General features: G+C 40.1%; 1 protein-coding gene across 1 annotated transcript; it reads right to left on the reverse strand.

Annotated features, from left to right (window-relative positions):
- Positions 1-5,478: 5,478 nt before the first annotated feature.
- On the reverse strand, positions 5,479-14,254 carry LOC103776097 (chromosome unknown open reading frame, human C3orf14). Its single transcript, XM_008943593.1, has 4 exons — positions 14,174-14,254; positions 13,318-13,441; positions 8,464-8,538; positions 5,479-5,741 (listed from the first exon to the last, which is right to left on the reverse strand). Exons 1-4 carry the CDS (start codon positions 14,224-14,226, stop codon positions 5,598-5,600), a joined length of 396 nt encoding a protein of 131 aa, XP_008941841.1. The 5' UTR covers positions 14,227-14,254; the 3' UTR covers positions 5,479-5,597.
- Between the last annotated feature and the right edge of the window lie 1,120 nt (positions 14,255-15,374).

Genomic DNA, 15,374 nt, shown 5'->3' on the forward strand with positions numbered 1-15,374 from the left:
CCCCCCAATGCGCCCCCTCTGCCTCGCTGCATTGGGCGCGACGGGCCGGCGGTGCGCTCAGGCTCCTAAGCCGCACCTGAGCCCTCCTGGAATGGCGCTCCCAGGGTCCCGCGAAGTGTCTGACGCTCCCTCCGCTGTCTTCCTCGCTGCTGCCAGTTGCCGAGATATTTCACATCAATAGAAGCTTTCTGATTTATAATCAGCTTCTTCCTTCTGATTAATTATGTTAATGAATTAAGATATTACCAACATAGGATTATCGCACCACTGAATGAATCCAGCAAAAGAAAGCTGATTATAAAGGAAAAAGCCAAGTGTACCCGGAAACTTAATAACAAGAAACGTCCGAGAAATAGCGAAAAGCGGCTGCGGTTTAAGCTCACTCTAAACCTCGTTCAGAGCTGATGGGGGATCCGACAGTTCGGTTCACACGGACAGATCCTTTCCCCTGTGGATTTATAGATACGTTTGCTACCTTTACGGTTATTATTACGAAGGTTTCTAAGGAGTCAAACCCGCTTCCCCAGAGCTTTCCTGGGAATCTCGGCGCCGTGAAGTGGGAGCGCAGGAGAAGGGGAGACACAACCGGTGCTCCTGGTTCCCCTCCTCAGCCAGCCCCGCCAGGACCGCCCGCCCTCCGCTTTCTCCTGCCACACGGGGAAGCGACAGAGACGCGATCTTTGCTTCCCCCCCGCCTCTCTGCTCTCCCACAGCCGCCCGGCTCGGGATTTCCCTCGGGCAGAGCCGGGAGCGGAGCCGAGCCGCCGGGCAGCGCGCAGTTAGACCGCGCCTAACAAAGCCGCAGGCGTGCGCTCCGCTTCGGCGAATTATCCTCCGGAAGCTTTTATCGAACAACAGTTAGAGCACCGTGAATGAAGGTATCGGAAACACATACACACTAAATGGGTAAAGAAATGCGAGTCTGGAAACCAAAATTCCGTTTCCCACCACCGCTGTGAGGCAGGTACTAATTTACTGCGGCTTCAAGCTATGTAATTAGTCAAGGAGACTGTAATTTACCTAAAGGACAACAAAATTTCCCTTTATTAATCTGCAAGATATTTGTAAAATAATCATACGGCAGCTGGCTCTGCTTGAATCTGTGTCAGAAGTGTGATGTAAATACCGTCTCACACTATTTTGATGCCTATTGGGGCTTTCTGGTAGGTGATACGACTGAGACTCAGGAGAAGGAACACCACACATTTATTTTTAAGACCATCATCACTAGTGATAAAACTTAGGGGAAGAAGCGAGCGTAGTCCCTAACTGTATGCACTTAAAACAAACGTATGCCAAGTTAATGCAAATGAAAAAGATACAACTGGAAGACTACGTGTACAGCAGGTACAGATCAGGGTATTTTCAAGAGCTGTTTCAGCTGTGGTTAAAAGTAGTAGCAAATCCCCAAATTAAATTGCCCTATTTATGGCAAAGACAAAGAGCAGGAGGATGTGCTAGGGAATCGGGTGGGTTTTTTCCACCTGTTTCCTTTGCAAAGGTTTCAGTATCTCTGGGTATCTGTGAGCCCACAGTTACTGTGCAACAACAGCAAGAGTGCAAATAATCGATCTGGAATTCATTGCATTTGGATTTTTCAGCAGCAAACTTCTGAGATTCTGATCTTCACTCAGCAGATTAATAGTCCAGATCAGTGTCAGAAGAAAATAAACACGATACCTACACAGGCATTTACCACTGGTCTACTCACTGTCCACAGAGCCAGTTTGCACCCAGCGCGTGGCAAGTGCAGTGTAACACTGAAATCCAAGAGGCCGTGACTGTAGGATCAAAGCTTTATTTCAACTGTAACACATTATATTCATGGATTATAATCCTTGAGCAAATAAAATATTACAGTAATGAAGACGTTAGCAGTACAAATATGTTAAAACAGCTTGCATTTGGGGTGATATTTAAGGTCAAGTTGTATCTGAACACAACTATTAAAATATTATGAAAATTACCATTATGGAGTAAATAATGTTTTCTTTCAGATGCAGCCTCTAGGAGTACATTCCATTTCAAATTTAGGTTTCTTATTTTTCAATACCAACAAGCTCAAACCAAATATCTACGTCTCTGACCTGCTCTGTGTGAATGAAAAAAGACAGAATTGGTGAAGTACAAGATCAGCCTAAAATCTAGCTCCCAACTTCTATGAAAACATGACCCCAAATAAATACAATAAAGAGGATACCACAGTAAGTGTCAAATATCCTCCATCTAAACCATCTAATTATTTCATATGTACTCTCAAATGAAATTAATGGGCTTAAGAAAGATTCTGCAGAGTAAGAAATCTCTTATCCTAGGGAGAACTAACATGCCTTCTGCTACTGCCCCCACAGCCAGAATAACTGAGAAAGTAAGAAGCTTGGGAATGTGACGGCAGAGGTGACAAGATGGGTGAACAGGCTGTGCTCCTGGGTTAGGACTGTGGTTACTCATCTGTGCATAAACTTGTGAGATAGTTAAAGACTAACTTACAGTCAGGCAAAACCTTTGGTTGTCCTCACTGCTCTTCTCCCAATTGCTTTTGCTCACCCACTAGAGAAGCAAAAGAAGCAACAGGCTCTTAGGACCACTGCAGCTTATATACACCTACATTTTAACACAAAAGGGCAAGCAGCAAGTCAAGAATGCAGAGTAACAGGTTATGTTCTGAGGGGAAAAAAAACCAACCCATATTTACCCAAGATAGGTAGGAAAATATGTTATACATAATGTAGTATATGTTATATTTTTATATATGTATAAAAGCATGGGATAAGTTGGGGTATAACCACACAGAATCAATGTTTGAAGAGACAGCCTTCAGCTGGTGAAGAATATGCATTCAAGACCTCACTTATAGCCGATATTAAACCATACAGATACAAATCAATTTTAGGGATTTAAAAAATATTTTTTTAACACACCTAAGTTCAACTTTTGCTCTCCCAAATTTATATCTATTGAAAGGCAACTGGCAAGCTAGCTCAGCCATAGTAAATCAAACTGTACACCCAACAAATGGCAGTGTAGCAGGAGATACCGTATAATTACGTTGCCCCAGGGTCTGTGCCAGTCATTCCTGTACCTCCACAGCCCTGCTGTGCTCCTCCCTGCCCCGGCTGCTGGGCTCCTCCACAGCCAGACACAGCTGCATGCATTTATACCAGCCCAGGCCACCGTGAAGGCCCTTGTCTCTGAGGGCCTGCCTGCTCTAAACTATTCTCTTCATTTTTTCCTTTTCTGGACCCGTTCCTATACAGCTTTCCATGCACTAGTTGTCCTATTGCTTCTAAAGCTACGCTGCAGAAAGAAAAACTAATTTCATTCTTTGAAAATAAGTTAGATTTTAACCTTAATCTCTTTGCCCAATAATGAAACAACCTGCAACATGTCAAGCAGTTAACTGTGGCACAGAACCTGCACCACCACTGCTGGCAGGTGTCCTCTGCAGCAGCTACAGATCCTCCCAGGCAGCTGCCACTCCTCACCGTCCTTCCACCGGGTATCAAAAGGGGCCAGGGGACAGTGAGCATCTGCATTGTGTCCTAGTGTTTGGGCGGAGTCGAAAGAGATAAAGACCCAGATTATTCACACATATAAACTACTTAGGGGCCCAGACTTCAGTTTAAGTGATTTCCCTTTGGATGCAAAGACCGGGATGAATCCAAGTCTCTGTTAGCAACTAACTGCTCGCTCATACCTTCATTCTGCACATCATGTGGAATGGCTTTTCCCTTGTCTGCTCAACTGGTTCTGATTATGTGCTTTTTAAACTCAGCTCTACAATTCTGAGATTCCCACTAAATCAGACTGAGAACCACATTGTGATCTTACAGAAGAAAATATTACCAAGTTGTCTTTGTGACAGAACACTGAGTAGGTATAAAATTGCAATGGTCTCTATGCCAGGTTTTTTTTTTTTTTTAAAGCTCTCCACTTGTAAAATGAAAGCCTAATTTGATATTTTTGTACTTATATAACAGTTCTAATATTTTGTGACATTTTGTATTGTGACACTATAGATGAAATTGTCATCGGACTGACACCCTTTACTGTTTATTCCTTAATTACAACTGTTAACAACACTGCAGAGAAGCGTGCTAATCTGCCATCACATATTATGAAAACAACGTTATTGTTACAAACACCAACACCCACTCAACAGGATATTTCTAAGATGGCAGTTTCTGTAAAAACTGATCAGTTTAATGGACACTTCAAGAGAAAAAGTTTTAAACTAACTCTTAATATTTCCACTGAAAACATACAACAATTTTATATCATAGCTGAAATTTTGATTTTATTGTCAGTGATTCTTCATGCTACATAAATATATTTTTTTTTAATAGTAGGGTGTATTTTTATGTAACATGGAGATGCATAGATCAGTTCACTAGTAGCCTAGCAAAATCTGTAACCATTATGCTCTCATACCCTCAAAACACTAGCAAAGGTAATTTCCCCCCACTTCCTTTCAGATCAGGGGTGGAAGTATGTTGTTGCATATGATATTAAATTTTAGCAATATATTAACTCAAGTTCAGGTTCTTAATTTGTTTTGGTTTGGTTTTTTCCTCCTTCTAGGCTTTCTTTTCTTAGGAAGGATTAAATTACTGCAGGCCAAGTAACAAAGAATCTTCTACTGAACTGATACTTTAAAAAGCACTGCACTAGAGCAGTGGAATTTTTATACCGAGTGAGCCCACTGTACAATCAAAACTCATTGCTACTGCAACTCTGTAGGAGGAAGCCAAGGAGCTGTTCAATGGCTGAGAATGAAAATAATATCTCCTTGCTTCTTGGACAGCCACTGCCAGTTACCTTTCAGTTTGCTTCTTTCAAACTTCTCACGCCTAAGCAAAAGTTCTCACTTGTGGATCACGTCAACAGAAAGAAAACAGCATTAAGAGCAGGCTAGAAGTAGCAAAAACCCTAGAGATTTGTTTACTTTTTCTTGTCTTTAGCCACCCACTAGACAGGAAATACGAAGTAGGCAGCAGGAGGCTGGGAAAAGCAGCAGTTACCAGAGCGAGGTGCAGAAGTGATGAAAGTGGCAATGACAAAAATCAGGGAGAATAAGATACAGAAATTCAAGGTGTTCCTTCTACAATTGCTCTCATGAAGGTATTTACAGAGATTCCTGGTGCTAACCCAAGGCTGCTCTGTCTGACACAACCAACCTGCCTTTCCTGTTAATGGTAAATTCCTCCTTTCTCCCTCATCCACAAAGAGGCATGCAGCACAGACGACCGCAGTGAAAAAAGATAACGCATGAATCTCTTTACTTATCACACTTATATGTAGAAGCAAAGGATTAAAAATAAGCTAAAACTCTTCTCATACTGAAAAAGCAATTGCCTTGGTGGGTTTCTATACACTGGTGTTTCTCAGTGTTGATCCTGAAGCCCTTTTGAGGATTGCCTCTCGTAATACAGAATAAAAATAAAGAATATGTGGCAACAGAAGCAAATTATCCCATATAGTTCATTTTCATTCAAAGGATTTACATTACAATTTAATAGCATGATATTCTGTTGCCTGATCTGGATGATCTTGTCTGCTTAAGCTACAAATTACAAAACAAAATGAAGGTAGAGTGTTTATTTTTGTAAATCTTCTTCTGGGTAGCTTATGTTCTGTTTTGTAGTTTTCATTCTCTTAAAACCAATAGGAACTTCTGCTCTTCCCAAAAGAAACTGCTCCCACTTGGGAAGAGATTCTTTTACTGATGCCCAATAGAGAGTCTGAGAAAGATACAAGAAAAAAATAAATTCAAAATCTGTGTCAATTTGTTTAAAAACAATGTATATATGCAATGCATTCTTAAATCTTGCCTTACAAGTGAAGCAATTCAGAAAAGAACAGCATAGTTACACATACAATTTCAAACCTCTCATCTGATACAAAACACCAGCCTGGAAAGATTTCATTCTGCAACACGAACTGTGAAGTGACTGAATGTGCCCTCTTGTGGTAAGCAACTGAGTAGCTGAGAGCCTCATAGTACCTTTAATAAAATATTTCCTATGATAATCAAAATTTCCAGAGGCAGATTTTATATTTAAGTATGTATGTCAGTGGAATTTAATTTTGAAGTGGAAAAAAATGGTTAATGTTATAAATTAAAAGTGCTATGTAAGTTGGTTGTCCTAGAAAAGACTGCAGTAATGTAGTTCAAAATGTTTGTGTAAAATTTCAGACCTTATAAATCGCTGATGAAATAATTTGGTCCAGCATTTGGGTCACAAACAAACAACAGAAAAAAGCTGTTTATTTATCCTGTCGTCTAAGAAAAACAATGTGGATCATCCAACCTTTGCTTTGTGTTACCTTGTGCCTCTGAGTAATAAATCTAATTTCCTTTTTACCTGTGGGATGGACATACCATTGATAATTTTTGTGTTGGTATCCTAAGGATAATATTGTTTGTAGAATTTTGAAGAAAATTGTCACATATAATTTTTATCCACAAAATAATGTGATCAAAGAGCTATACTAAGCCAACACTTTAATTCATCTACCAATGTAAGTATTTTTAGATTATGTCCATTCAAAGAAAGTGATTTCATAGTAGAAAACATTTACAATACATATGTATTGAGCCTTTTTTTTCCTTTAAGTGCATAACGTAGAAGTGTACCACACAACTGAACATCTCTCTGCAGAGTACCAGATTCCTGGCTAATCATTTTGATCCTTACATGTAACTCAGATATAACTATGGCTCTTGCGGATTTACAAAAATATTTTCTTCAACAGATTTACTCAAAGAATCTTTTTTGACAAGCATATGTGCTGTCACACAAAACCACTCCGACTTAGCAAGCTGGGGATCCATTATAGCCATAACTTTCAAAGTATATTAATACAGACACATATATGGCTGAGTGAAATATGCTCAGAAGTGTTTTGGAACAAAGCATGCACAAGAATTTTGTACCATGAAAGAAAGTTTTCTTTTCCCACTATTTATAGCACACTTCTCTAGAAGTATAAAAAAAGCTGAAATAGGATCTTCTTCTTCAAATAGTAACTCTGTTCTCTCTCAAATTCAGCTGCTGCTGTGGAGTGTAGGCATCTCTGCAGCCATAAGCAATTGCTCTGTGCTCTCCAATTTGCACGGACTTTGGTCTACACGCTGCAAGCAGCTTAACACCTAACGCAGGACAGAGGGAGAAACAACCCAAAACTGATCCAAACAACTCTAGAGATGCCTTGCAAGTTCTTGAGGAGTCTAAAACTACTTCTGAACACAGTCAAGATACATTCAATATAGGTCGCTTGGCACCTTTCTTAGCATCATTCAAGATACACAAGTATCTAGGAAAAAATGTACCCTTTTGTCTAAAATCTCTAAAAAAATACACTTAAAATCCCACTGAACAGCCATGCTCAGCATGCACCCTGTCACAGCCATGGAAGCAGGCTATTTACAAAATGCAATGGCAGACAAAAACCTTTTAACAGTATGAGAACCAGAAGTGGTGCCTCTCATTTAAGTTACAGCCTGAGCATCACAACACTTGCCCAGCAGGTGTGACACTGATGTACAATACACCTCTCCTCACAGGCTGACAGTGCTAAAATCTACACCCTTCCTCTCCTTTGACACTGCCCTAGCACACAAACTAGTGTAGGACACAGTGCTACTATGCCTGTGAAAACCAAGCCACCATACAACGAAGAACCCACAAAATCACTGGTGCAAGAACCACAAGTGGGAACCTGAGTTGGTGGCCTTTGGTTGAGGTGTTTATTTTGCAGGAGGAAGAGCTGTGCTCCAGGTCCTGTTCCCAGGACTGTTTCTGTCCTCATCATTCAGTCATCACTGCATAACACTGCCTAATGCAGTCTGGAGACTAGGGAACTAAACTTACTATGTTGTATCAGGATAACATTTAGTTCTCAGAGTAACTTGCTGTTCAAAATTTTTAGCTTTAAATAATCTTTTAAGGATTACAGGTTAAGAATTAAAAACCAGGTGTTCCTGCTGTAGCAATGTTTTTCATAAGCTCCCATACAACAATAAAATAAACCTGAGAAGTGAAAATTTCTCTGTTCATACTGATAAACTGTTTACCCTGAAATGTAAAGATGACAATCTGTGGCAATAGGTGACCATATAAAACGAGCAAAATAGCTGTGACACAATAAGCACAGTAATCTCCTGATATTTGCAACAGTCATTTTTATATTTGACTTAATTTTTATATTTGACTTAATTTTTACGTGGAAGTTGGTACAGATCTGAAAGCTGCTAAATATTTCCACCAGAATGCTCTAGAATCTAGGGACCTTGCCCCAGAATTTAGGTTCAGCTTGCTACACAGTACACAGGCCTTTGGCTATACCAGTCACTGGATTTTAAAATCAATTATTTTCACTTTAAGAACATGCTTCAGGGGGGAAAAAAAAAGCAAAATATTTGGTAAACAGCAAACGAAAAGACAAAGTTCTAGGACTTACTTCTAACTTAACAGTATCGGGATGTGGAAGTAAACACATTCTTTCTTGCAGCTTTTTTTCTGCTGATTCTATAGCCTAAAACACAGGCAAAGTACATTTTAAAATCAAACACTGGGAATTTTAAAAGGAAAATGCACACTCACACAAAACATTTAAATTAATTAAATAAACCCATTACAGCAAAACAGCATTCAGATAATAGTGCTGAAGTTCCAATCTTTCTGTTTAGTCATTCCTAAATTCAGCTTGTACTAGTAAGACTAACATCCTACAGTTTCTAAATAAGTTTGCTGTACTTTTTGATACAAGAATAAATTTCATGACCACACAACTCTGTTGCTGTAGAACACCATTATCCTCTCTGGTCACTAGGGTAAATTACAGTTAAATTCTGTTCTGTAAAAGTTAAGAACAGAGGGGAGCAGAATGGTTTCCCCCATGCTGCATGAAGACTGAGGATGTATTCTAGCTGCTCTAACTGTAAAGTAATGAGGCAAATTATGTGCAAGATCTTTACTCCTCAAGACAAAGATGACTTGCTAATATGCATGCATAACATGTGCACAAAAATGTAGAGCTGCAGCAAGCTGTTCACCAGACAAACTTGGATGACAATGCACCTCACATAGCTTTCTAACAACAACAAAAAACAGTATTTGGGTTTCTGCTTGTCCAGTGGATGTGTGCTAGATTCACAAAAGCCTAAATATTTTTTTTTTCAAAAGAAACAACCAAAAAAACCAACAGCAACAAACAATTCAAAACATCTCCCCAAACTAACCGCCCTCCCCTTTTAAAGTTCTGACCCATTCTTGTGGGCTTAGTTCCATACCCAAACATTGAAGAGATTGAGTGGTGGGCAGATGAAGAGAGACAGAAAGGGACGTGGGAGTGGGGTGTGAAGAAGCCAAAGCTGAACAGAGTGGAGGGGGAAAGAAAGTATAGCAGATGGCAGAGTTGGGAGCAGAGAGCGGGTGTGAAAAGTACAACAGAAAAACTAAATGAGAGAGGAAATTCCCCAAAGGGACTTCCCAAATATTCACCACCACTGCCACTGAAAAGAGTGAGATTCTGGAGGAGCATATCCACAAGGGAGACCAAACATGATTACTCCCATTGAATAATAGCCAATCTGAACACACCAATAAGTAAACGGTGCTCGACTCCAGTTTAGATTGAAAAATATGACTCAAATTCAGTAGAGTATGATTAACAAAAGCAAAAACCAGCCTTACTGTTACTTGAAGTTCAACTTAGTGATACAGATGCACTCAGCTCGTTCCATATACAGTGTTCATCTAATTTCATGAATTCCTTTTACAGCATGACTGCATTCTTTTGTACACAGCTGTAAGCCTAATCCACGCAACTGTTCTCCTTTTCCTACAGCAAAGTGTGTGCCCTTGTAGGAAGCTAAAGGATATCTGAGAAAGAGCAAACTAAGTCTGAGATCTATCCAAATCCTCGCAAGCAGCAAGTGGCTGCCCCTTTTCAGGTGAGAAAAGACTCACAGGGTATAAACATGAAGGGGGAATACAAGCAAAGATGGAAGCCATTTGAAATCACAATGTCAAAATAAAATGACAACACAGGCTGAAGTAATCTAAGCATGTAATTTCTCTTTTGCACATACTACAAACAGCACCAAATGAAGCTCCTGTCACTGTGGCTCAGACCAAATCTGGAGAAGTTATCACCACACTGAAAAGAATCCATCAGTAACATTCACTTCCTACCCTTCCATAGGATTTTCCTCCTTTCTGATTCCTTCTTCCTAATTCCTCTAAGAATTTTCACAGGAGTGCAGAATATCAGTCAAGATCATTCTTTCTTTATAGACTCAGCTAAGTCATGGGAATGTTTATGGTGATAGGAAATGAGTGTCTTTGAGGCAAGAAAGGAGGCAGCAGTTGTGCATATATGCTTAGCAGCGAAGGTCACTTTGGCATAGCCTAGATACAGGATGTGTCTTTTCGTTGCTCACTCTGGTTTGTATGTTGTGCAGTCCATTGTCATCCAGAATGCTGATTTAATGACAGACAGTGAAAGAAATTTTTGCTGGAAGGTGCAGTATGATTTAGAAAACAGCTGGAACTACTGGAAGATTAGATGGCACTTCTTGTGTGCCTACACAACTGTGAGCTTGTATGGAAGATAAATCCTCATCAATATAAAAGTAAATCAGCCATGTAAACTTCTTTGGAAAAAACAGCACACCCAGGATGTCACAGTACTGAAAAAAAAGAGAGCATCTTACAACGCTTCCCCTAAATCCACAAGGACTAGAACAAAAACAGTTAAGATCCTTCCCCAGAGGTGAAATGGAATGCATGACACACACATCACTTTTAGGGGATCGAATACAGCTGTCACTTATATTGATATCAGTCTGGCAGAATCCCACTTCAGTAATTCTAGAATTACATGCCTGTGAAGGAAAGCAAATTTGGTCTGTTACCTTCCCAATATTAATTACTATACAGTGTATTCTTTATTTTCTAGTTCATGTTATAAGCTGTTGCACAGTAAAACATATGTATAAACACAAGAAATATTACTGGCAAAAAAAAGTAATTATATAAGATAATAAATACCAGTCTAATTTCTACTTTTATTACACCAACATTATGTAAGTACCAAATGACACAGATTTCCCTAAGCTACAGTTCCCCTCCAAAGACATCAAGGAAAACACTCTGATGATTATGTTAAAAAGCTGAACAAGTGCTTATAATGTTAAAATTTCAATTAATAAAAAAAAAATAATCAAACCTAAACGTTTAATTCCTTGCTTCCTACTGATGAGAAAATAAATGAATTTTGAAATGCTTTCCTATGCATAAATACCAACTAGCACAGAGAAAGAAAAATGCCTTTTGCTGTGATCACATGCTGAAAACAACCGGTTTTGCTTACACGCAGAAAACCAGAAATGCAAATAAAAAAATAACACTTCATCATGTCCATGTATTTTTGAGTAGGCCAAATCAACAACTCTCCACATGGTAACTGTGAAATGTACAGTGCCTGGTATCAGGAACAATATTCTGAAGCTGGCACATTAATCAGTCTTGTTTTCAAGCTTCTCATATATTATTCTGCATCGATTTTTTTCCCTGTTTTCTTCTGTTATCAGAAAGCATCTGCAGGAGTGCATGCCTGTTAAAACTAGTTAAAACTATAAAATTAATAGATTTAAATTGATTTATGTTACTTTATCCTGCAACAGAATTTGTTTTGATACATATGTTTTTGCTTTTTTTCCCCATACTAACACCAACATTTTTGACACTTGAAAGGAACAATTTTGAGGATGTGACAGAAGATGGCAAATATCTGTTTAACTGCAAAAATATTTACATTCCATATATGTCTGAACTATTGTTAACATTTCCAGTACAAAAAGCTTTCAGCATGCAGAAATATACCCTGCATCTATTATATTTGCCTGTATATGTAAACTGAGAATGCATTTATAAAACACGAATGATTTATAAAACCCCCAGTAATTATGAAATAAGAATCCATCATAAAATGCACATGGAAAACGGTAGTCATAATGTCTGAAATTACTAAATCAATGGAGCATGAACTATGGAAAAAATAAACAAACCACCCACATCTCCCCAGCCTCCCAGTGAAGCACCTACACTTACCTATCCCCAATACAAAGGGGTTTGAGTGCCCCAGCCCAGAATGCACCAGTTTACCAGAGTCCCAGATGAAAATCTTCCTTGTGGCAGAACAGTTGGGAAGGCATCCGTGGTTAACTGTTCTGCCTTGCCTGCTACTCCCTAAATATACATTCCATTTAAATACAAAGAGGGCTTGCAATAGACTTGCACCCACCCAGCATGTGAACATTTCAAATCTCAACCAGCCTCTTCATGAAGAAACAAAAAATTTTCAGTGACACAAATTAATCTTGGAATTTTCTGGAGTAAAACTTATTTATGTTTCAGTAAACACAATACATGCAATATGGACCCTTAAGTAAGAGTTTAAGGAAAAGGCATGAAAAGTATAGTTTTCTGGTGCTTCCTGAACAGCGGATAAACATCTTTGAAATGCATGCTCATGTCAGTGGTCAAGTGCAATGTCTTCAAACTCAGATGCTTAAGCTAGAGGCTCCAGAAGAGATTGTAGCATTCCAGTCCCTGCAGACAAAAACTAGGTCTTTTTAATTGCCCATCCTCAAATGTCTGCTGAATTTACTGAGGAAGCACAAATCTTACCTACATATGACAACAGGTACGTGGAACAGCTATTGACATTATTGACAGCATCACCACTAGGAAGAGCCAGGAACACCAAACACTGCTTTTACAGACTTGCAAGTAGGATTCTTGAAGCAACTCTACACCTCTTTAAAGACCAACATTAAACTGAGAACTTCTTCCACAGCTTCACACAACCACAGTGGGAGAATAGCTCCTACCCTGGACCAAGAGCACTGTAGGCTGGTCTGCCCCTATTTCCAAACATACTCCACCCTATATCTTGAATCAAAGTGTAGAGGTGCTGTGAGTCTTGTCAGACTCTTAAGTTCTCTCAGGCAGACATGTAATGGCATGTATTGCATCTCTACATGCACTTAGGAGGAAAAAAAAACCCAGAAGATAGTACCAGCTGCCACCAAGAGGCTCATGTAAGAAGGGGATGGGAAACAGGTAGTGATGCTATCAAATAATCAAGATTTGTCATTTAATCCTTTTGGTCAAGTTCCAGAAGAGGGAACTGTATATAGGAGAATCCAAATTATAACTTTAGAGCAACCACTTTTAAAAAAAAAAATTCTCTAAGCTACATAACCATGACATTTCAATGTGGTTCCTGGTAGTTGCAGAAACTTACATTTAAAAGTGCTGCATTCCTTCTATGAGCTGCATCAGCTGCTTCAGTTTGCAATGTCTTTTTAGTCTTTTTGTCTCCTAGATAAGTCTCCATCTGCTGTAGCAGCTCTGATCTCTGAGATAGTCTACAAAGGAAAACATTTTGCTAAGTGGGTAGAACATTTTGCTCAGGAGCTAGAAAATAACCTTTTTACCTTACCCAGTTTTCTCAAAACTCTGGGGCTAATTAAGCCGGCTGTAGGGTGGGTGTGCTGGGGGAGGGAAAGGTACAAGCAGACACCACCTGCTGCGCTTGTACGAAGCTACAACGTTGCAACCAGCAGTCCTCATATGCTAAGGTGCTTGGAAGCACTGAATTTCCCAGAACAGGAAAGGCAGGGTGGGCTGGGGTGACCTGATCAGTACTACTCTTGCTCATTGGCAAGTACGAGTTGTTATAAGAGAAGCAGATTTTTCCCAATCATTACTGTGTTTGCTTCACAGTCTGAGTTTACAGGGCAACAAAGAAGCGTCTCTGTAATTGAGGCGTAAAGTGACAGAATCCAATTACCTTCCCCAAATAGCACTTTAATGTGACAGGAGGTTAACAACGGAGATCTTAAACCCCTACTACCATTGGAAGTCAAAACCCCCATCAACCTAAATGCCCTTAACTGCAAGCAAGGATGTTGATTCCAACAGTTCCTGAAGGAAGAGTGCCACCTCCTGGCACACCGACCCCGTGTTGAAACACCACCGCGCTCGGCACGGAGCTGGGATCACCATGCTCAGGACGGCGGTGTGCAGGGAGGGAGCTCTGGAAAGACCACACCACCAACTGCTGGGAGGCAGGCTGCAGCTCCGAGACAATTACTTACATCTCCTCGTGTCTTCTAGCAAGGTGAACCTCCTGAGCCAGATAGGATGACATTTTAGTTGTTTGCTGAAGTTATGTCACTCTATAAAAGGAAAACCAAGTGAAATTAAAATCTTCCAAAGACATACACGAACATACACTTTCCAGTATTTAACAATTCCATTAAAAAGTTGCATGCATGATATTTACACACCAGCTACCTATGCAAAACCTGCCAGAAGACATGGCTACGTTATGATCTGAATACATGCACACTACTAATGGTCACAATGTGTGGTGGGAAAATCTTACTGTATTCTAACAATTTATGAAAGAACTACAATGTAACTTCCAAATTTACATGGTTTAGCTTTGTTTTGGATGTTTACAATCACACATGCAAACTATGTGTTTATGTAATTTGTGTATTACTGCCTATGTTAGTGATTTCTGGCTTCTGCCATGTTACCCTGAACAGAGTTGTATTTGTACGTACCATTTGTAACTACCTCTCACAGATACAGTACCCTCTTCATAGGAACCTATGCTTCAGTACAGGCATGATTAAACTAAACAACTTAAGCTACTAAACCAGTTTATTTTTTGAGTGCTTGAAACATTAAGGGAAAGCTTCATGAGCTCAGCTCCCTAGTATGGTAACGCAGTACATGGTGAATCAGTTTAAATCATTCACATCTTACTTATTTATTTTGAGATATGAAGGAGATCAACTGCCCAGTGCAAGCAAATCAAGATCCTACAGCAGTTTTCAGAGGGCTTATTACAGTCTAGTAGTTTTTTCACTTTGGAGGTGACTGCATTGTTGTCACATTAACTAAAAGAACCTATCACACGTTCACGCGTTGAAAGGTGGGAAAACGAAGAGATCTCATCAAGAAAGGCCTCCTCCCTGTCAAGAGATTCACAGGTAACTTTGAAGCGAGTTATTTACATGCCCACAGTAACATCAGCAGAGCCCATTTTCCAGGGACGCACGTTTCACCGCAACTCTGGAAAACACTTGTAAGCAACCGGCCTGCTGCTAACGCTCCCCCTTCACTTAGCAAGGAGCTCACGCCGCCTGGGCTCGCTGCGCCTCCGCCTCTGCCTCCGCCTCACGCTGCTCGCCAGGTCTCTGCTCATCCGGCAACGCCTTCACTGCCGGCCGGAGGCACCGGGGCTCGGGGAGCGCCCCCAGGCACCTCCGCTCGTTAGGCGAGCCC

Source organism: Merops nubicus, unplaced genomic scaffold, assembly GCF_000691845.1.
Source record: "Merops nubicus isolate BGI_N331 unplaced genomic scaffold, ASM69184v1 scaffold30327, whole genome shotgun sequence".
In the NCBI taxonomy this organism is placed as follows: domain Eukaryota; kingdom Metazoa; phylum Chordata; class Aves; order Coraciiformes; family Meropidae; genus Merops; species Merops nubicus.